The sequence below is a fragment of the Coccinella septempunctata genome, chromosome 5 (assembly GCF_907165205.1).
Source record: "Coccinella septempunctata chromosome 5, icCocSept1.1, whole genome shotgun sequence".
NCBI classification, from domain to species: Eukaryota; Metazoa; Arthropoda; class Insecta; order Coleoptera; family Coccinellidae; genus Coccinella; species Coccinella septempunctata.
Genome location: NC_058193.1, coordinates 35607121 through 35628248, shown reverse-complemented (window position 1 = coordinate 35628248; position 21128 = coordinate 35607121). Strand labels below are relative to the sequence as shown.

General features: G+C 40.1%; 4 protein-coding genes across 4 annotated transcripts; 1 reads left to right on the top strand and 3 right to left on the bottom strand.

Annotated features, from left to right (window-relative positions):
- Nucleotides 1-55: 55 nt before the first annotated feature.
- On the bottom strand, nt 56-2151 carry LOC123313411 (nascent polypeptide-associated complex subunit alpha, muscle-specific form-like). The gene is made up of 2 exons (XM_044898284.1): nt 443-2151; nt 56-190 (listed from the first exon to the last, which is right to left on the bottom strand). The coding sequence occupies exon 1, from the start codon at nt 1964-1966 to the stop codon at nt 446-448; it is 1521 nt and encodes a 506-aa protein (XP_044754219.1). The 5' UTR covers nt 1967-2151; the 3' UTR covers nt 56-190; nt 443-445.
- Nucleotides 2152-5269: 3118 nt separating this feature from the next.
- On the bottom strand, nt 5270-18431 carry LOC123314541 (attractin-like protein 1). The gene is made up of 10 exons (XM_044899879.1): nt 17978-18431; nt 17375-17781; nt 16908-17195; nt 16257-16850; nt 13941-14514; nt 12223-12671; nt 11750-12115; nt 10093-10474; nt 5883-6009; nt 5270-5824 (listed from the first exon to the last, which is right to left on the bottom strand). Exons 1-10 carry the CDS (start codon nt 18211-18213, stop codon nt 5495-5497), a joined length of 3753 nt encoding a protein of 1250 aa, XP_044755814.1. The 5' UTR covers nt 18214-18431; the 3' UTR covers nt 5270-5494.
- LOC123314544 (small glutamine-rich tetratricopeptide repeat-containing protein alpha-like) lies at nt 7349-8314 on the top strand. Its single transcript, XM_044899881.1, has one exon. It carries the CDS (start codon nt 7417-7419, stop codon nt 8233-8235), a length of 819 nt encoding a protein of 272 aa, XP_044755816.1. The 5' UTR covers nt 7349-7416; the 3' UTR covers nt 8236-8314.
- Nucleotides 18432-18957: 526 nt separating the features above from the next.
- On the bottom strand, nt 18958-20812 carry LOC123314542 (leucine-rich repeat-containing protein 27-like). Its single transcript, XM_044899880.1, has 5 exons — nt 20406-20812; nt 19977-20318; nt 19596-19875; nt 19211-19520; nt 18958-19081 (listed from the first exon to the last, which is right to left on the bottom strand). Exons 1-5 carry the CDS (start codon nt 20680-20682, stop codon nt 19013-19015), a joined length of 1278 nt encoding a protein of 425 aa, XP_044755815.1. The 5' UTR covers nt 20683-20812; the 3' UTR covers nt 18958-19012.
- Between the last annotated feature and the right edge of the window lie 316 nt (nt 20813-21128).

Genomic DNA, 21128 nt, shown 5'->3' with positions numbered 1-21128 from the left:
CCTTGAGTGGATGTGACTGGATGCGCCATTGAAAGGAGAGGTAGAAGGTTTCTCATCCAATAAGAAGTTATGCCTGCTTGTCTGATACATTTCGGCACTTTTTGCCCTTCTCTCATGGATATTAGCAAGGGAGTTACGAAGCATATCAGGGTAGTTCATTTCTAGTGGCGAGATTATAGGTTCCACCTGACTAAAATATCATAAGAATCAATTTTGGTGAAAGACATATCGTTAAGCTAAACCTAAGTGAAGTGGTTGTTATGCTATGTAACCTAAGGCAACTTGCCGAAGTGTTTTCAAAGGTTTAGAGACAGCTAGTTCGAAAGGAAAGACAAATAAGATAGTAACTTCAAACTTTTATTAACATCAGTATGCTTAGTTGACCTTTTAATTCACAATGGGCTAGAATAATTTCAAGATTCCAAAACAGAAAAAGAGTAATCAATCATCGATGTCGACTAGCAGGGCATCCCTGTGGGGACGAAGCCTTCTTACTGCTCATACCACCATGGAACGACGCGTAAGGGCCAACATCTTCCACATCCTTCGGTGGCCCATGCCCAGAAATCACTTGCCTCCTCAACGCCTGATAATTCTTGACCGAATTGACGACAGCGTTGAACTCCAACGGTTCCTCTTTCTTCAAATGCGACTCTATAGATTCCGTTATGTTGTTGCGGGCCTCTTTAATAGAAGCCGGAGTGAAACTCCTTTTTGCTATCGATTTTATCTTCTCATCGGGGCAAGGACAAGGAGGCTCTACATCGGAAGGTAGAGCAATCTGGTTTCGAGAATGTGCCTGTGGGCTTGAAGTTGGGGTTTCACGTCTGACTTTTGCTGCTCTTTGTGGCGATGGTGTACCGCTTCCAGATACCAAGAAGGAATCGGTAGGTGTTGACATAGGCCCGCCGGATATTTGTGGCCAGGACTGGATATCAAAGCCTGCAGATACAAGGAAGTCACTTCCACCTGAAGCGCCAAATAAATCTGGAGTTCCAGGGGGTAGAGCGCTACGTTGAAGATTTACACCATATCTGGCAGGACTTCTCTGACCGGCATTTGAGGAAAAATCAGCAGGTCCACCAGACGCGAAAGTTGGACAGCTTTCATTGATCAAATAACTGGGGTATATTTGACTTCCAGGTGCGAGACTCGGTGGCGTCTCTTTCATCAAATGACTGTGGTATCTTGGGCCCCCAGGACTACTATCTATGAGACTTGGGGGCGTTTCGTTCATCAAATGGCTGTGGTATCTTGGACCTCCAGGACTACTAGCTACGAGGTTTGGAGGCGTTTCGTTCATCAAATGGCTGTGGTACCTTGGGCCCTCTGGACTACTAGCTATGAGACTTGGAGGCGTTTCGTTCATCAAATGGCTGTGGTACCTTGCACCCACAGGACTACTAGCTAAGTAACTTGGGGGCGTTTCGTTCATCAAATGGCTATGGTACCTTGGACCCATTTGACTACTACCAACAAGACTTGGAGGAGTTTCGTTCATCAAATAGCTGTGGTATCTTGAATCTACTGGACTATCTCCAACGAGACCTGGGGAACTTTCATCCATTATATAACCGAGATACTTAGGTCCAAGTCGTTTTGGAGGTGTTGCCACATTATATCTTGCTCCCATTGGACTAGGGCTTCCGAATGCCAGACTTGGACAGGTTTCGTTAATTACATCTCCAGGAAAATTAGGACTTCCCGAACCGTATATGTTATAAGTTTGGTCTCCAGGATAACCTGAACCTACCGGACTTCCAGAAACGAGACCAGTATAAGTTTCGTTCATTATATACCCTCTGGGGCTTCCTGGGGAGGAAGCCCGATAAGTTTGATTCGCTCCAGGATATCTTGCCGCTTCTGGACTTATGACAAAGGATGGACAGGACTCGTCCATTAAATAACCTTGCTGGCCTCCACCAGCAACCATAGGTTCGCTGTTACCGCAAGCACAGTCATCCATTTTGTTCGGTTTGGTTAAATACAGAATGCAAAATGTGGTTCGATCGATTTTGGAATTATTCACATTGTGGGTTGATTATCAAGAGGATTTGTTGATGCTAACGGGAATTTTGTCGAAAAAATCGGGACTTTTGTTGATGCAAATTAGAATTTTGGTGTGATATTGACAAAAATGTCATAGATTTTGGCATTTTGCTCAATCAATTGATATTTATGGAATTTTTTCTCTTGTTCAAGCAACAACTCATGTAGAACAGATATTCGCGAAAATTGGAATATCACCTGGAGTTCTTGCTAGGAAGAATATTGGCCTTTTCAAGTTGATTTCAATGAGTCCAAATGTTCGGAGAAAATTGAGGCTACCTAATTGAAACACCTGGAGTGGCCAAAAAGGATTAGTTTGTTCGTTGTGAAAAAGTAAAAGATGACAGAGAAATAAGTAAAAGAAAATAACTGCACAATAGTCTCAAAATATGATCAATATAGATATAGAAGAGAGACTAAAGTAGCGCATATAAGCAGTATATGGGTGAGAATGCTAGAATGCATGACTGCATATAAAAAGGTGATCATACAGGGGCATCACCTGGTTTTATCCACTTCAGTGGCAGAAGTCTGCATACAAACATCGACGAATAGTTGTTTTTCAGTATCCACCGAGCTCTGAAATATAAAACTGTGACTTTGATCCCAAATAAATGGATTGAGGAAATTGTATAAACCATTTTAGAGTGCTGAATCGGTGCTCATTTTTACCTTGTTCTCGTCAAAGTCGATCAAAGTGTGGATATTCCATCTAGAGTTTAGCATCTCTTGCAACCTCGCCGATTGCCTCTTGGCCAACAAAACGGGCACAGACTGCATTCTCGATGGTATTTCGATCACAATCGTGTCTTCAGGATCCACGGATCCCTTTGGAATGACCACCTTTTGGATCATCAGTTTGCTCTTACTTGGGAAGGACGTTTTACTGAACGATTTTGATAACACCATATCCGAAAATTCGATCGGTTTACTTATGTTCTAAAGGCTTGATGAAGGATGTATTTGGATTGTTTGAAAATTGATCTGACAGGAGCGGGATTTTTCACAGAATAAAAATTTTAGTCATGAAATGTTGCCTACCCGAATATTTCGGGAATTTTCTGTCACTTTTTCGGGTTATTTGCACATTATTCAAACTTTTTAGGAAATTTTTGTGTCTATCTGTTTGTATTGGATTAGCCCAACCGATTTTCACCTGATTTATACTGTTGGAAAGAGGAGTCTTTTAGACTACCAAAAAAGTAAATTACAGTAGAGTAGAGTGGTGTAGAGTAAAGTAGTGAGAAGTAGAGTAGAATAGGAATTTTCATTTTCACTGTTGGAAAGGGAGACTCTTCAAGGGAGGCTTTAGACTCCAAAAAAAGGAAAGAAGAGTGGTGTAGAGTAAATTTGAATGGAGTAGATGTAGAATATCTGGAAAAAACTGGAGCAAAAAGCATATGGAGCACATAGTTTCCCTGAGTTAGAGCCACGGTTTTATCTTAGTGCGGAAATGAAAATACACAATTAAAACTTAGATTGTATTTACAATAAATATCATGGATATATGACACTAACTCATAAAAAATGGATAAATAAGAAGTGTCCCTATTGGAACTCACTCAAATAACAGAAATAGTATCTTCAAAAATTTCAACTACATTTTATATTTTACAGTAACGAATATTATATTAATTAGAAATGAGTGATTTTTTTTCCGGAATGTTGGACTTATTTTATCACGAATTATTTTTTCTATCTCAACTTGATATACAAAGATTTACAATGAATAAGTGAACTTGGCTTAATTTTCTTAGGACTATTTTGCTTTCAGGACAAAAATACTCGTTCTTTTAAAAGAAATTCGGGAGTTTAATTTTTCTCTGCACATTTTGTATTCAATAGATGGTTCATAAAAAGTAGACCTTTCCTATAACTCAACAGCAAATTTCACATCATCACCATTAAATTTGAAAAAAAAATTAATACTTCATGAACATCGAATATCTATCATCAATACGAAACATTGTATTTATAACGTTATTCATGATCAGTATTGCTGAACTCAGGTTATAACTAGACATCTAATATTGCTTTGTACGAATTATCAATGAGATACACAGAGATGTTCGAAAATTGATTGCTGTGCAGATCATATTTTACACAATAATTTTTCTAATGGACCTAAATTCCCAAGTTTATCGTCTTACATTTAAAGCATCTTCAGTTTCGATCAGGTAATTTTGTATTTTCGACCATTTGCCGTGAGATGTAAACATTTACATAACGCAAAACATTCACTATATTCCTTATTTGACCGTCAAATAATGCACCATACAAAATGTCGTTGAAGAAATTATCTACAACCGATTAAAGGTACAGATAAAAGCATTTCTGAAAGCTAAACAAGACAAATCTGTACTAAGGCCTTCGTAAATTATTTTTCAATCATAGGTATTAAGGAATTGGGATTCAGTAAAATTCTATTCCGATATAATATTTGTATAATTTTCTTTCGATTTTCAGCGGACGTTGAGATATCCTTTGATTAATTTTAGAACGCTTCGTCGATTTCGAGCAAAAAAGTATTTTTTCAGAAATAACTGAGTGAAAAAACGAAAAGTAGTTTTATATATCATTCAACGAAAATATGTACATGAGTAAAATATATACATGAACATGAGTAGAGTAACTGAGTATTGGGATATCATTAAAGGTCAATAATGGAGGGTAATGCATAAATAACCAAACTCCTAAACGACGACGAAACTAAATGAGGAAGTGAAAAATCTTATTTGACTATAATATTCAGATCTCACATCTTTCAGTATTCTAAAAAACCGCTTCTTTCTCAACAAGATGAGATTCGTGAATCGCCTAAATTAACGCGAAAATAATGGAATTTTTTGTACGTGCTTTTTTATACTATTCAATTTCATTTTCTGTAAATTCTTATCTAGAATGATTATCACAATCGAAAAATAAAAATTGAGGTTATCTAAATAATTTTCCACTTACGAGACGGATATACCACTATGTACCTATGAAATTATTTTGTTCAGTCATATGGATACCAGGAGGCGTTTCAATGTACCGATTTTTTAACCCGAAAAGTAATAACAGTAATGTCACTAATTCCACACCGACTCGAAGGTATTTCTGAAGCTGAATCTCGATTTACAGACGTAAATATCACTGTGGTTATGCAAACAGATAACTCAAGGGTTCTTCTTAGTTGAATCAAATCTGATCAGGAATGGAACTAGAGCCAGAATTATTCGAATCATGCTTCTATATTTACGAGGTGTTTGATTAACGAATTTTTTGAGTGATAATTAGGGTATCAACATTGAATATCCACAAGTAAACTGAATATTTTCGAAAATAAATCGAACTCTTTTAATTCATTACCTAGCCGGGTGAGTTTTTGGTACTATATTGAAAGCTCTTCATTCTCAAGAAGATAAAACATTTAAAAAACTTTTTGATCACTCGATAGATCATCTTACAAGGTGTCAGGATGCTGGCTCTGGGACTTACGTGACTTCCCCGTCTTCGTTTCCGTCTTCACCTGGTCGACGCTAAGTTTCCTCGGATTGCCGAGAGTGACGAGGGCGCTGGCTATGGCCAGGCCGGCAGACTGACCCTTGACGGTGTAGGGTTCCCCGCCTGTCGGCAAACGAATCAACAGGCTAAGTACCGCAGCCCTGTTGCCGAAGCAAGGTTCCAGGGAGATCGGGCTGGGAGAGTCCCTTTTGCGACGTTTCCAGTCAGCCGCTACGATGGCCTTGTTTTCGGGCTCGAGGTTCTCCTTCTTCTCTATCTCGACGAAAACCTGCCGGAAATTAACGATATGGGTTTTCTCGCTGGAATGGTACTATTGCGGCGCTCACCTGTGAAAATGGACGGGACGCCATCTGTTCCATCTCGACGAACAACCTCTGTCGCCTCCGGTAGATGTCGTATCTTTGTTTGATCTTCCACAGGAGCGCAGCTACCAGGAGGAGCAGTAGGAAGCAGCTGAAATTTTTTTCAGTTATTAAGATAGTTTTACCGACTTATATACCAAGCCCCAAACGGAAAAATTAAGACAAGAACCACAGGAATTTTTTTTTCTCTAGATGGTTTCTCCAACTGATTTTCCCAGGTTTCAAGAGAATCATCGCTGATGCCCTTCTGGAACCTCAAAGCTCATTAGATGTAGAATTTCCCGGTTTTCTCTAGCATTGATCGCCTTGTGCCTACGTGACAGTGCATGATTATCTATACAGGGTGACAATTTAAAAACTTGCCAGGCCAATTATGTCGCGACAAGGATGTTTTCAGAGAAAATGCCGAAACAGGTCAATTTTTATTCGGAGGGGGACATATTTTGAGCAGAATTGTAAGCCGAAATCTCCTCAAACCTAGGTGTAGGGGCTATCACCGCTAAATTTTCAATAGGGAATAGGGGGTGTGATTTACCTCATTGAAAGATCACTTGTTCCTCTACATGAATACTATGGCTAGCAAGTTTTTATCGATTCCTTGAAGTAGTTACAGGAGGTGACAATTTGAAAACTTGCCAGGCCAATTATGTCTCGACAAGGATGTTTTCAGAGAAAATGCTGGAACAGGTCAATTTTTAAAGGGAGGGGGGACATATTTTGAGCGGAATTGTAAGCTGAAATCTCCTCAAACCTAGGTATAGGGGCTATCACCCCTAAATTCTTCAAAGGGAATAGAAGGTAAGCTAAACCTCAATTGGAAGACAATATGTCCCTCTACATAATACTATTGTCTTCCAATTGAGGTATAGCTCACCCTTTATTCCCTATTGAGAATTTAGGGCTGATAGCTCCTACACCAAGGATTGAGGAGATTTCGGCTTACAATTCTGCTAGAAATATGTCCCCCTACGAGTAGAAATTGAACCGTTCCGGCATTTTCTCTGAAATCATCCTTGTCAAGACAAAATTGGCCTGGCAAATTTTCAAATTGTCAGCCCCTGTAACTACTTCAAGAACTCAATAAAAATTTGCAAACCATAGTATTCATTTAGAGGATCAAGTGATCTTTCAATAGAGGTATAGCTCACCCCCTATTCCCTATGAAGAATTTAGGGGTGATAGCTCCTACACCAAGGATTGAGGAGATTTCGGCTTACAATTCTGCTCGAAATATGTCCCCCTACGAATAGAAACTAACCTGTTCCTGCATTTTCTCTGAAATCATCCTTGAAGTGACCTAATTGGACTGGCAATTTTTCAAATTGTCACCCTGTATAGAAAAACCAGTGACAATTCAGTTTGCTTCACGAAGAACCAGAAAACGTTGCCATCGTTACGAAGTATACAATCATTTTTTCTTTGGCAACCGAAAACCGACCATAGAGAATCCGACCTTGACACCTGTCAAAATCGAAACCTTCCCATTACGACCGTCACAATGCAAAACGGACAAATTCCGGACAAGGACAAGAAGAGGATAATCTTGAGCATTACGAGATTCCTGAGGGACGAAAAGTCGAACGCCGATCTAGAGACCAACGACAGAGACTCCTTGGACGTGGCCATCCAGTGCCTGGAGGACATCTACAAGATAGACAACGATGCCAGGGAGATCCTCGAGGACGAAACGCTCGATTTGCGGGAATTCTTCCCGTCGGAAGACGTAACCGTATCGGAAGAGGACGAACGGAAGGCGGAAGAATTCAAAAATCGTGGAAACGCCTTGATGACCGACAACGACTTCAAGACGGCGGTGGAGGAGTACACGAAAGCTATAGCTCTGAACCCTAAGAACCCAGTGTACTTTTGCAACCGCGCGGCGGCCTATAACAAAGCCGAACAGCCCTTGAACGCGATCTTAGACTGCAAGACGGCGATCAAGCTGGACCCTAAATACAGCAAAGCGTACGGGAGGATGGGCAAGGCTTACTCGGAGATAGGACTGACCAAAGAGGCCCACGAGGCGTACCTAAACGCCTTGAAATACGACCCGAGCAACGAGATGTATCAGGAAAATCTGAAATATCTGGACGTGGGCCAAGGATCAGACGTCCAGAACGCGGGATTGTTCAACAATTCCGCCCTGTTCAAGATAATTCTCCAGTTGATGGAGAACGATTCCTTCAGGGAAGTCCTGGAGAAGCTGACGACCAACGAGGCCGATTCACCGTACATCAATAACCTCCTACAGATGGGACAGGTGCTGGTGAACAGACTTCAAGGCGCCGAAACTCTGCAACAGTTGCAACGAAACTGAACGGCATCAACTAGATCATTCCGAATTTTAGTTTGTCAATCTTTGTAACCATTAGAATCAATAAAAATGCTTTCCCAGATCAATGTGTAATACAAAACGAAAAGGAAGGAGTACTGTGTGTACTGCTATCCAGTTTAAGCGCCTAACCGGGCGCATCGGTAGAATGAAATATAAATGGGAACAACAATTCCGAAGGAATTGTCGCTCCAATAATGTGAGTTAGTCATGAACTACCATAGGAGGTCCCAGAGAAATCGAAACATTCAAGTGCAACTGTAGACCGGTTTCGGGATCATTTTTCCTCGTCAGGGACCTCTGGGACCTCCTATGGTAGTTCGTGACCAACTCACATTATTGGAGCAACAATTCCTTCCGAATTGTTGTTTCCATTTATACACTGCGCAAAAAAATTAACGCACATTCTGAAAATCTCAATTTTAATGAAGGTCAACTCTACATTGACTTTATAACTTATTTTTTATGTTCTCTCGGGAAGGTTTTGAACGAAACAAGACACATTAAATGGAAGAAAAATTCAGGATTTCACCGAATTTTATGTGAAAGAAGAGAAATGAACAATTTTCAAAATACTGAAATGCTGATAAGTGATTTAATACTTGGTATTTGCACCCCTTGCGTTAATTACAGCTCGGCAACGACGGTTCATACTCAAAATGAGTGATCTTAAAATGTTCTGATCTAATCCATCCCAGATTTCTCCGAGTTGGATTCCTAAGTCATTAAGAGTAGCTGGATAATTTTCTGAACTTCTCAGCCTTCTATTGAGGATGTCCCAAACCTGCTCAATCGGATTGAGATCTGGACTTCTTGCTGGCCATTCCATTCAAGAGACTTCAACCTCTTCAAGGTACTCCTGAACGATGCGCGCACGATGGGGTCTAGCATTATCGTCCATAAAAATGAAATTTTCACCAATGTATGGGGCAAATGGCACTACATCCTCTTCAAGAATGTTCCTTATATACTTATCAGCATTCATAGCTCCATTATCAACGACCACTAGGTCTGTGCGAGCAGTCAAAGATATTCCACCCCATACCATAATCGATCCTCCCCCGAAACCAGTAGTATTCAGGAAATTGCACTGAGCATATCTTTCATGTGAACGTCTGTATACAAGGGAACGTCGATCACAATGGTAGAGGCAGAATCTAGACTCATCTGTGAAGAGAACTCTTTCCCAATCGGCCTCTTCCCAATGGATATGCTCTTTCGCAAAAATCCAAACGCGCCCTTCAATGGGCTGGGGTAAGAGCTGGTGCTCAAGCTGAATTTGAAGGAGGCGAGCGGTTGCAAACCGTTGTCTCAACGAAGAAGCTCTCAAGTAACGTTCTTGAATGGCAGTTGTTACCCGTGGTCTACCCTGTCCTGGTCTTCGGACATTCATACCTGTCTCCCTGAATCGCTGCAACATTCTGGACACACTTGTATGGAAAACTCCAAACCTTTCTGCAATTCTTGTGTATGTCCACCCTTCTTCTCGCAAAACTACCGCTTGGGCACATTCCTGTTGGGTCAAATTGCGTGTTTCGCGTTGCATAGCGATCGAGTGTAGAAAATCAAACGAAAGAAAAACTATTGATCACTAGAATTGATCGAGAACTGATTTTAGAATGGAGCCAATACATTCAAAATCTGATAATATCATCTTTTTTTATTCCTGCTGGGAAAAAACATCTGTATTGAAGAAAACCGTTGAAAGTGGATAACATATGCATGCATAATTCTGATAAAAATAATTATCATTGTGAACACCTTCAGTTGTAGAATAAATTTGAGATTTCCATAATGTGCGTTAATTTTTTTGCGCAGTGTATTTCAATGTGTAATACTTACGAAGAGAAGGTGATGAAGAACTGCTGGAGGTTGAGTTTGGGATATTGCGAAAAGGAGATCTGAATCCACAGCGGCGGTTGGAAGTCGTACACGTAAACATAAAATATGGTGTGGGTGTTATTCTCCAGACCAAAGTTATATTCCGACTTCGAGAACCGATAGTGAAACGTGGTGCAATTGTAACTGCTGAAGATCGGAGTCTCCTCTTTCGAAGTGCCCTTCCTCACTGTGATGTTCATCTTCGCCAACACGGAGCATTGGATGGAAAAATCGGCGTCGATGTCAGGTTTGCTTGGGGTGTTTCGGAAATTTATCTGCGTGTAGTGTCTTTCTTCTTTCTTGGAGAGATTGAAAGTGAATTGGTAATCCACAGCCAAATCATCTGTAAAACGTTTATTATTTTATACTCCATTCACATTTATTTTAGCAGTCGGTTGGCCATGAAATAATTTTCTCGAGTTTTTGTAACTAGAACGGAGTAAGGTTGGCACTCATGAAATGTCGTTAATGTCATAACGCCGTTGATACAACTAATATCAATTTTCATTACGAAAATGCCGAAAGTGATTGAAAAAAGAGACAGGGTTTCAGAAAGTGCTATTTAGAATTCAGGTCCACTCATTCGAATAGTTATACACTGATATTCCAAAATCCACAATACGTCAGACGGTAGCGAACATATTCAATGTAAGAGAATTTATATAATGTTTCATCTGAATCTAAACGACTTATATTTCAGCTGAATATTTCCACAATCAGAAAGATTGTGAATGAAGAGGATGACAAAGAATTTCCTTCTATTGGGAGACCCAAAAAAGTGGTGGCATTTGAGGATTTTATGTTTGAGTGAATTAATGCGAAAAGTTTACTACAGCATTTTCGATGAATGTCATTGTAGAATAAGTTCCCGAAAATTGATTTTTCTATTTTTCATTCGACTTGTCCTATACATTGTGAATGTCTTAAGGTACCAATAAATACCTAATTATTATCAATATATCAATGTATTAAGATGAACAGCCACAAATACGCGCCAGTTGTCCTGTTAATTGTTTATTCTTGTGAAATTTTTGTTCAAAGGTGAAGTTCATCTTGACTTGAAACTTCCTTTAATTCCTTTCACTTATATTGATGCAAGAAGAGTTTTGTTGAAGAATTTAACATTCTTGTAATTATCTGCTAATTCCTTCGGGAGATACTCATCCTCAACCACTGCATCATTTGCATTTCATCTTCGGGTTAATATTTTTGAAATCTACAACTGATGTAACGTATTCAAACTTTAACCAAAGGAGATAACGAACATTAACTCTCCTCAAGCTAGTGCATATTACGATATTATACTGATCTCTTGTATTTTCCATGCGAATAACTGGATTTGGTATGCCTTCAATCAGTTTGTATAAACTTCAACTATGTTCGTCACAGATTTTCTGAAGAGATTCGACACTGTGATAAAATACGTAATAACAGAGATTTTTACGTAGAACAGGCGACATAGCGTTGATTTAAAACCCAAAAATGTTTTGACAAGCGTCATAACCCCACATTTTCGTAGAATCCAGAGTAAAATGTGTCAAATTTCCATGGCCAACCCAATGCTGAAATAAAAGTGAACGGAGTATATATAATCATTAATTTTTCAGGGTCAACTCACAAAAACAAGATCCATTATTATATTCGTCCTTGTAGTAATGATTGTTATTGTCACAGTTATCACAATGTTCCCCTTTTAACCCTTTGATGGTGCAAAAGCACTCCCCGGTCTCCGGATGGCAATGCGTTGCGTGATTGTTGCATTCGCACGGTAGGCATTTCCCGCCGTTTATCGGATTGCCCCAATAGCCCTTGACGCAGTGCTCGCAGTGATCACCAACAGTCAGATTACCGCAGGGTTCGCAGATGCTTGTATTCGCCACGCACACTGCGTGACCGTTACACTGACATTTGGGGCACGTCGTGAAGTGCCACTGCTCTGGCAAACATGTAGTCGACGGCAAAGACTCCATGTGCAGTATGGGGCCTGGAAATAAATTATTAGCAATTCCTTTCTGATACATAAGAGCGGTAAAAGAGGTAGAATCAATAATACGTTGTTCCTTCACCTTACAAACCACATTCGAGACTTACCACCGAAACCTCCGGGCATGCATTTTCCCAAACCAGTCCTCGACCCATCATCGCACCAACCGCAAGCGGGATCGTCCCTGCACTGGGCGCAGGTGGAATAAAAGCTGCATTGCGACTTTTCGTTGCTGCCCTTGCTCCTACACTTATTCTGAACGGTCGTCCATTCCCTGCACTGACCGTAGGGGAAGCTGGCGGTGTAGGCGTTCTTATCCACGCATCTGCCCTCGTTCTGACACCATATGCACTCCGCTATCGTGCAGTTCATGCACGAGTTGAACTCCGAGCACACCTTGCACTGGCTGCTCGGTATGAATATGTCGGCGGACGTGTTCGAAGGTTTTGGCACGCATTTGTTGGTGAACCGGCACTCGGATCTGGTATTGCAGGCAGAGCATGTGTGCAGACGATGACACTGCAGACCGTTCTCGCTCGGACAATCCTCGATGGACCTACGGAAAAGATGGACTGTGCCAATTTTGAACGTTCTCATATTCGAAATCAGTGGTGAAATAGTCCTTTACATCAATATTGCTTTCACATCTGAGCCGTTGAGATCATTCAACTTATAAACATGAACTTATGACCGAAATTGTGAAAATCGAAAAATTGGAGTATCGAGCCATCATCAAGTACCTGTATTCAAAAGGGTTAAGATGTAAGCAGATTTACGAAGATATACTTAATACCCTTGGCGATCAATGTCCTTCGTATGCGACAGTGAAAAATTGGACTGGAAGCTTCAAAAGAGATAAATTTTCAATTGAAGATGATGACCGATCGGAAAGGCCAGTTTCTGTGTCAGTCCCCGAAATTATCGATGCAGTTCATGACATGATTTTTTCAGACCGTCGAATTGGGCTAAAACGGATATCTGAAGCACTGCATATTTCATACGAAAATGGATCCCCAAATGTTTGAATGTCGACCAAAAGCGTGCAATGTAGACTTCTTAAACCGAATTGTTGCTATGGATGGGACTTGGGTACATTTCTACGATCCAGATACACGACCTAAGAAGTTTCATGTCTAAAAATCTGATGGAAAAGTTCTTGCTTCAGTTTTTTGGGATTGCCATGGAGTAATCATGATTGATTTTTTGGATAAGGGTAGAAAAATAACCGGAGATTACTATTCGACATTGCTGACCACTCTACGGGAAAAAATTTAAGAGAAAAGAAGCGGAAAGCTATCCAGAGGTGTTTCGTTTTTGCAGGACAACGCCCCTGCACACAAATCTCATGTTGCCATGCAAAAAAGTCCTGATTTAGGGTTTGAATTACTAGAACACTCCCCTTATTCACCAGATTTGGCTCCATACGACTATCACCTCTTTCCTCAACTGAAGAAAAGTCGTAAATCTTCTTCCGACGAGGAGGTAATAGAAGCTGTGGAGGTCTGGTTTGCAAGAGCAAGGAGAAAATTCTTGTTTTTGAAAGGTCTAGAAACGTTGCAGGTTCGTTGTAATAAATGTATCCAATTAAGAGGAGAATAAGTTGACCAGTAAAACATTTTGACATTGAAATTTTGTTTGGTTCTATAGTAGGCTAATAATTTTTCAATATATCCTCGTACTTTGTATCATTTGAACTGGGTGATTTTTAATAACATGACTTATTTAACCTCGACACGTGTTTCGCAATCATAGAAGCATCTTCAGGCGAGTTAAGGTAAAATTTAAGATCCAATAGCACATGTGATAATTCAAGGAAAGGACTTACCTTGCCGCAGTCAGCGTCTTAGTATTCGACGTGTTCCTGCACTCCTTGTAACTACAAACGTTGCCGCACCAGATGCAATCGCTGGTCGTCTGCGTGCAACTCGCGCAATCGTCGAACCTGTTGCACCTTTCCGTATTTTGGAATATGCGTTGGGTCATCGTGGATCGGTTCATGACGGGACACCTCTCGCTCTCGCCCAGCGATTCGACCTCCGTCATCATCGTCTCCATGTCGACGCATCTGCTGGTCGTCAGGTCCCACACGCACTTCACGCCGATCCTGGCGTTCAGACATGCGTCCGACGGGTGGAAATGCGAGCAATCCCCCGGGGTGTACCTGATCATGTCGGACAACATCTGGCCGTCGAAGCCGCCGTAGATGTAGAGGGAATTCTCGAAGACGACCGCCGAATGCCCGAACCGCGGCAGGTCGCCCTGGATGTCGGGCGGTACGTCCAGGACGTGCCAGGAGTCGCAGGTGACGTCGTAAGACAGCAGCTCGGCGCTGTAGCATTTGGCGCCGAAACTGTGCGCGGTGTCGTTGTGGGTGTTTCCGCCAAAAACTAGCATCAATCCTGCAAAAAATTCGCTTTCGTCGGTTCATAGTAATATAAAAGAATATGATTGTCAACATCTGGCTGTCACTTATACAATATTCTATGTTCTAAGGGATGATGGCTGTTTATGTTCAACATCCTGTCCGCCTATATAGGAAGCTTTTCTTTAAAACAGAATTTTTTCAGATATTATAGACAGGAAAAGATACGTTCTACTCATATCTTTCTTCTTTGACAAGTGGACAGCCCATAAAGACAGTAATTGTGACACTTTACAGATCAAAGGCTAGGTTGGGTTAGGTTCATAGAAATATAAAAGAATCTGATTGTCAACATCTGGCTGTCACTTTTACAATATTCTATGTTCTAAGGGGTGATGGCTGTTTATATTCAACATCCTGTCCGCCTATATAGGAAGCTTTTCTTTAAAACAGAATTTTTCCAGATATTATAGACAGGAAAAGATACGTTCTACTCATATCTTTCTTCTTTGACAAGTGGACAGCCCATAAAGACAGTAATTGTGACACTTTACAGATCAAAGGCTAGGTTGGGTTAGGTTCATAGAAATATAAAAGAATCTGATTGTCAACATCTGGCTGTCACTTATACAATATTCTATGTTCTAAGGGGTGATGGCTGTTTATATTCAACATCCTGTCCGCCTATATAGGAAGCTTTTCTTTCACACAGAATTTTTCCAGATATTATAGACAGGAAAAGATACGTTCTACTCATATCTTTCTTCTTTAACAAGTGGACAGCCCATAAAGAAAGTAATTGTGACACTTTACAGATCAAAGGCTAGGTTGGGTTAGGTTCATAGAAATATAAAAGAATCTGATTGTCAACATCTAGCTGTCACTTATACAATATTCTATGTTCTAAGGGGTGATGGCTGTTTATATTCAACATCCTGTCCGCCTATATAGACCATATTAGTGAGGTTAGGCGGGAAATTTGAATCGCGATCCATCCGTGGATCTGGTCCCTGAATTCCCTATGCATTTCTTATGGGACTAAAAATGCCGCGTACTTCTCGCCTGTTTTTGGATATTTTAGCGAATTTCTTAAGATTTATTTCTGTTGGAATGTGTTCTATGATCCTTTCTTAACAAGTTGAAAACAAAATTTCGTAATAAAATGGTATATTTTTTTAATAATGGATCAATATAAAATTGGTCAGCAAGATCCATGGAAGTTTGTCGTAGCTTCATTTCGTTTCTAACCTCTGAAGCTGACATCATTCTAACGCGCAAGCGTAGCATGTCTTTTTCTTTGTTACGGTTCATGATTGACGTATAGCAGAAATGATCTACGACATACGGATATATTCCGTATAATAATGTGTTCAATTTTGATTTTAGGACATATAAAAGTATTTTGTGATGTAAAATGTACTTGGAAACAACCTCTAATGATTGCGGTACCCAATTTTGCATGTCTTTATATTAACATTTACTTCTAGCTAGCGATATTCCATCTTAAAGTCGATTCCTATGTAAAAAAATTTGAATATGGATCTCCCGCCAATTGAGTGATTCTAACCTCACTAATATGGTCTATAGGAAGCTTTTCTTTAAAACAGAATTTTTCCAGATATTATAGACAGGAAAAGATACGTTCTACTCGTATCTTTCTTCTTTGACAAGCGGACAGCCCATAGAGACAGTAATTGTGACACATTACAGATCAAAGGCTAGGTTAGGTTAGGTTCATAGAAATATAATTTTTGTTTTGGATCTAAATGAATAACTCACCAGGAGTGATGAAAGAAGCACTGTGTAAAAACCTCGATGAGGGTGAATCAGTCAAGAGGGTCCAAGTCCTAGAGTTCGGCTCGTAAGAATATATATGTCTGCTCAAGGTCTGCGTAGTGTCACTCTCCGACACGATACCCCCATAAACGTATATTTTCGAGGTCAAAGGATCCCAAGCTGCGGAATGACCGTAGCCCCCTTTCACCGGAAATCCCCTGGTGTTCACTATGTACCACTCCCGTTCTCCGAAATAATACTCTTGAACCGTATTCAGATATCCGAAACTGGAGGAGTATCCGAATATGACGATCATCCTGTCGGCTTTTTTATTGTCGATATTCGTTACGACAGTGGCGGTGTGGCCCGCTAATTTGAGGGGGCCGCACATCAGGTAACTGTCGTTGCAAGATAAAGATTTGACCGTTATGTTCTCCCATGTTTTGGCACTTATATCGAAGGCCCAAATTTCAGAAGTAGCCCCTCTATTTCCAAGAATTCCTCCATACAAAAATATCTTATCACCATAGATAACTGTAGAGTGGCCATATCGAGGTGATGGATTTGGCGTTACATGAGGTTTTTCCCACACATTACCTGAAAATTAAATGAAGGACAATACTCAAAATTTATTAGAAATATAATTATACATACCATTGAAGTCGTACACATACAGAATCGTTCCTCTACCATAACTCTCTCCCGTAGTCACATACATTGAATCTTTCCAAACAACAGCACCATGGGAGGCCGATCCCGGTGGAACAAAACTCGGAACAGATACCATTTCCCAGTAACCATTGACCCTCAGTTGACTGCAATCGTAACCTTTATAATCTGGGTTACAGATGCAGCCATTTTGGTCGCATCTACCTCTATCTTTGGATTTACCGCAGTTATTTGGACACTTTTCTAAATGGCAAGCTACTCCTCCCCAGTAACCTGAAAGTAAAGAATGCATATACAGGATATTTGGATCATATTAACTCATGATACCCAATATATTCAGTCAATATTGACTGAATAACACAATACCTTTTTTAACTCCAGATCGAAAGCAAAAGCATGAAAGAATTCAAATGCATTTCAATTACAATCAATTCTAGTGAAATGTAACTTACCATCACAAGTACACTGTCCGTCAATGCAAGCACCATTCCCAGAACAGTCAACGCCAGCTACATTCGAAGGACAAGCGTTGAGTCTGTAACTTATATTGAAGCCCGACATATTGAAAGCGTCATCACTGAAGAAATGCACCAAAGCAGATCCACTAGTGGCGACTACTTCTGGAATCCTCCGGATACTGTAACCATCTTTGTACATGAGGCCACTGAATACACCAAGAAGAGGAGAAGCAACACTATCTCCATCAAATATGTAAAGATGATCCCAACCGCATTCAGTGGCAAATTCTTGTAAATGGAGAGTGATAGACGAGTTTGGAGCATCGATTAACCAGCTACATTTAACATTTATGGAGTAGTTTCCTAGGCCGTCATATATTACCCCTGTAGAGGCTCCAAGTCTGAAAAACATTATTTATATGTTAATGCTGTCTGTTTTTAGTTGATTTCATTTTATAGCAAGTTCCAGGAGCAATCTACTTGGATACCACATACTTATCGGGGGGTAATTAGGAAAATTTTAGATAAGATACTGAGGAGAAAGTACTTCCTGCACAAAAAATTGGGGACTGTTCCAATGGGATAAATTAAACCTACCTTACTTTACCTCCACAAAACTGACACTGCGGTCCTTGCCACCCATCATAACAAACACAGGTATCATTTCTGCATACCCCATTGCCATTACAGTTACTCTCTAGACATTTACCATGGACCGAATTACCAACTTCTATGAGGACTAGTATTACACAGCATATAAACGGCCATTCGAAAAATTTTCGTCGATATTTCGACTTGAATAAGAATAAAAACATTTGTAAGACTTCTAACATTTTTCAGTTACCATTACAGGTCGAAATACGACGACAAATAACTGTAAATTCACATATAGTCATTAGTCCAAGGTTCGATCTTTATTGACCGATGTTCAGTAGGAAAGAAAAATCATTAGGTCAGATTAGTTCGTTTTATTTGAGTTTAGTTGAGTATTGAGTTTTATCAAGTTGAAACAAGAGTTTATCTATTTTCCACTTTCCATACTTTTTTGACAGTCAATACAACGAAGTGACGTTAATGACATTGTAGGGATAGGTCCAGGTTCAAGTAAAAATATTTTGCAACTACTGAAAAGAGAAACTTGAAGGTTGGTTTTTCTTAACTTAGTCATTCAGGCCTCCCAAATCGAAAATAAAATCCTTATCTATATTATCGTGAATCTTGGGAATTGCTAACAGGATTCTGGGCGACTTCAATTTGAGAGAGGCAAAATGGTGGATGCCCTAAACTCACATTTCACTTGACAGAGAAAACTGGTGGATCCCCCGGCTTCCAGCCTAGAAGTATGTAGGGTAGACTACCTTGCGATTGCTACACCAATAATATTCGAATTGTGAATAAAGGAAAGACAAGTGTAGTAGAAGAGCATGAATCAAGGGTGATTCCAGTAGCAACAAACATTACCTACAGATTTTTATAAAATTTTGCCCCCCGAAAGTGACCCCAGGAAAGCCCAGGATGATTTAAGATTTGTTTTTGACCTCGATTCGAAAGCATCCAGAATTTAAATGAAAAATGCATAAATATACGAAATTTATTGTGAATAATATAAAAACATACAGTTGCAAGGAGTTTTCAAAGGTTTGAAACGGATTTATCGTTCGCTTCTTGAAGGTTTTGGATTCTTTGTTGCAATCCTATGATCTGTAAAGAAAAAATATAATACTTGATTTCTACCATTAGTTCTTCGTAAACTTTAAGTATAAAAACATGTACTCCGAAAATTCCAATGGGTCTCAAGTTTTTTACTTGTTCGATTGCACATGTTTTTACCGTTTTGATCTGCTTAGCTGCTTCCTGAATGTCTGTCCTTGGCGATTGTTCCTTTTCGCACTGCACTTCCAGCTCCTTCAATTGATTTACCAATTCTCCAATCAAATTGGGAATATTGATTTCCCTAGGGGTGTTCGTCCCCTTTTGGATAAATCTCTCTAGCTCCCGGTTCAGCAGATCAGCCCTGGAGTCCATCACCATGTATTCCTCTTGAACGTCGTATGGAGGCTTGGGGAGATCTTCCAGATTCACTCTACGTGGACTCTCTAATCTCTTCTCCTCACGCCAATTCTTCAACGACATCAGATTTCTGAAAATAAATGACGTTCGTTGAGCCCAAGCTTTCAGCAGTTGAAACTTATGTTTTCAATGAAATTGTGCTCACTTTTCTTGTTGTAGAATCCTTTCTTGTTCACTCAAAATCATCTGCAGCTTCTCCAGCCAATGCTGTTTGAGTTGAGCGTCCGAAATTGTGTACTGTGCGTTTTCTTTCTTTTCTTTATCACTGTTCTTCTTATAATAAGATTTCAGGCTGATCTGGGATGGACCTCTGGTTATTTCATGTACTATATGCTTGTCATCTGGGATTTCTTGGGAGGACTGTACAGTGGTTGCGATTTCTAGATTTGATACACTCGATGATACATCGACTGGCTTAGAAAGACCTGGAAATATGTGTAGTTACTCCAAATCTTAATCGAGCACTGATATTTATTCTTTTTTGTAATATCCACTCGCGAAATCTATTTGATTCGACATTACTCACTCGTTATCGTTATAATTGGTGTTCGTTCTGGGAACCTCCGTCTGATTTTAGGCTTTCTTGTGTTTTTGCTAACAGCTCTACAGTTAATCGCCTGTGATTCAAGTTCTTGATCTTCATTACTAGCGTCTGTATACAGAGACGAATCTGAAGATCTCCTGGTATTCAAGCAATCGGCGTCAGGTCTTGAAATAGTGTCGGCCTCCCCTTCTTTGGAATTCTCTATCAAATAGCGGTCCCTTAGATACGCGCAGATTGCCTGGATTCCCTCATTGACGATGGATCGGCTTGGGTAGATCAAAGGGTTCATGGAGATGTGAAGAACTTTCAGTTTTGGCGCCAAACCTATTGGGATGATCGATTAGACTCCATATGAGGTTGAACCTACACTATATTATTAAATTTCATGTTGGTTTTTCCAAATAGACTTACCGAGTTCGTTTGGTAGTTTTTCCAGGTAGTTGTTGGATACCAGCAAATTCTCGAGGTGCTCGTGATGCGCGATACTCTTCGGTATAAACCTCAACTTGTTGTTCCTCAGGTCCAGCCAGTTCAGTTTGCTCAAAACGGTGAAGAAATCGTCTGGGAGGTATTCTATGGAATTGCCCTGAAGATAAAGCATCTTCAAATTGAACATACCGAGGACATTTTTCGGGATTTCAGTCAATTCCTGCTTAGAATGATCGGCGATGATATCGTATTCAGTCATGGTTTTTCACTGGGAACATTGATATTTTGCTGGCAGATTTTTATGAGAAATTTTGATTATGGTTTGATATTTTCGTGCCTTTAATGTCATATGTGCCTCTGTCTGGCAGGAAGTATGATTTGTTTGCTATGGATACCGATTGTAGTATCGATCAAACTTGGCGGGCTTTCAGTATACAGGATATCTGAATTCGACGTTGAAACTAAAGTAGGATATCATTCTAGAGAGGTCGAAATACATACCTATGTCCTAAAATACCGTTGGGGAATTTGAGCATCTTCATTTACCTCCTCAAACACGTATTATGTGAAAATTTGGCTAGGGTTTGTGGATAAGCCAAACACTGAGTTGATATTTCGATGATTTTCGAAGTAACGATAATTTTCTTATCGTTTCCCATGATGTTGATGTTTGTGTTTTGACATCGAATGATGTGGAGGTAACTA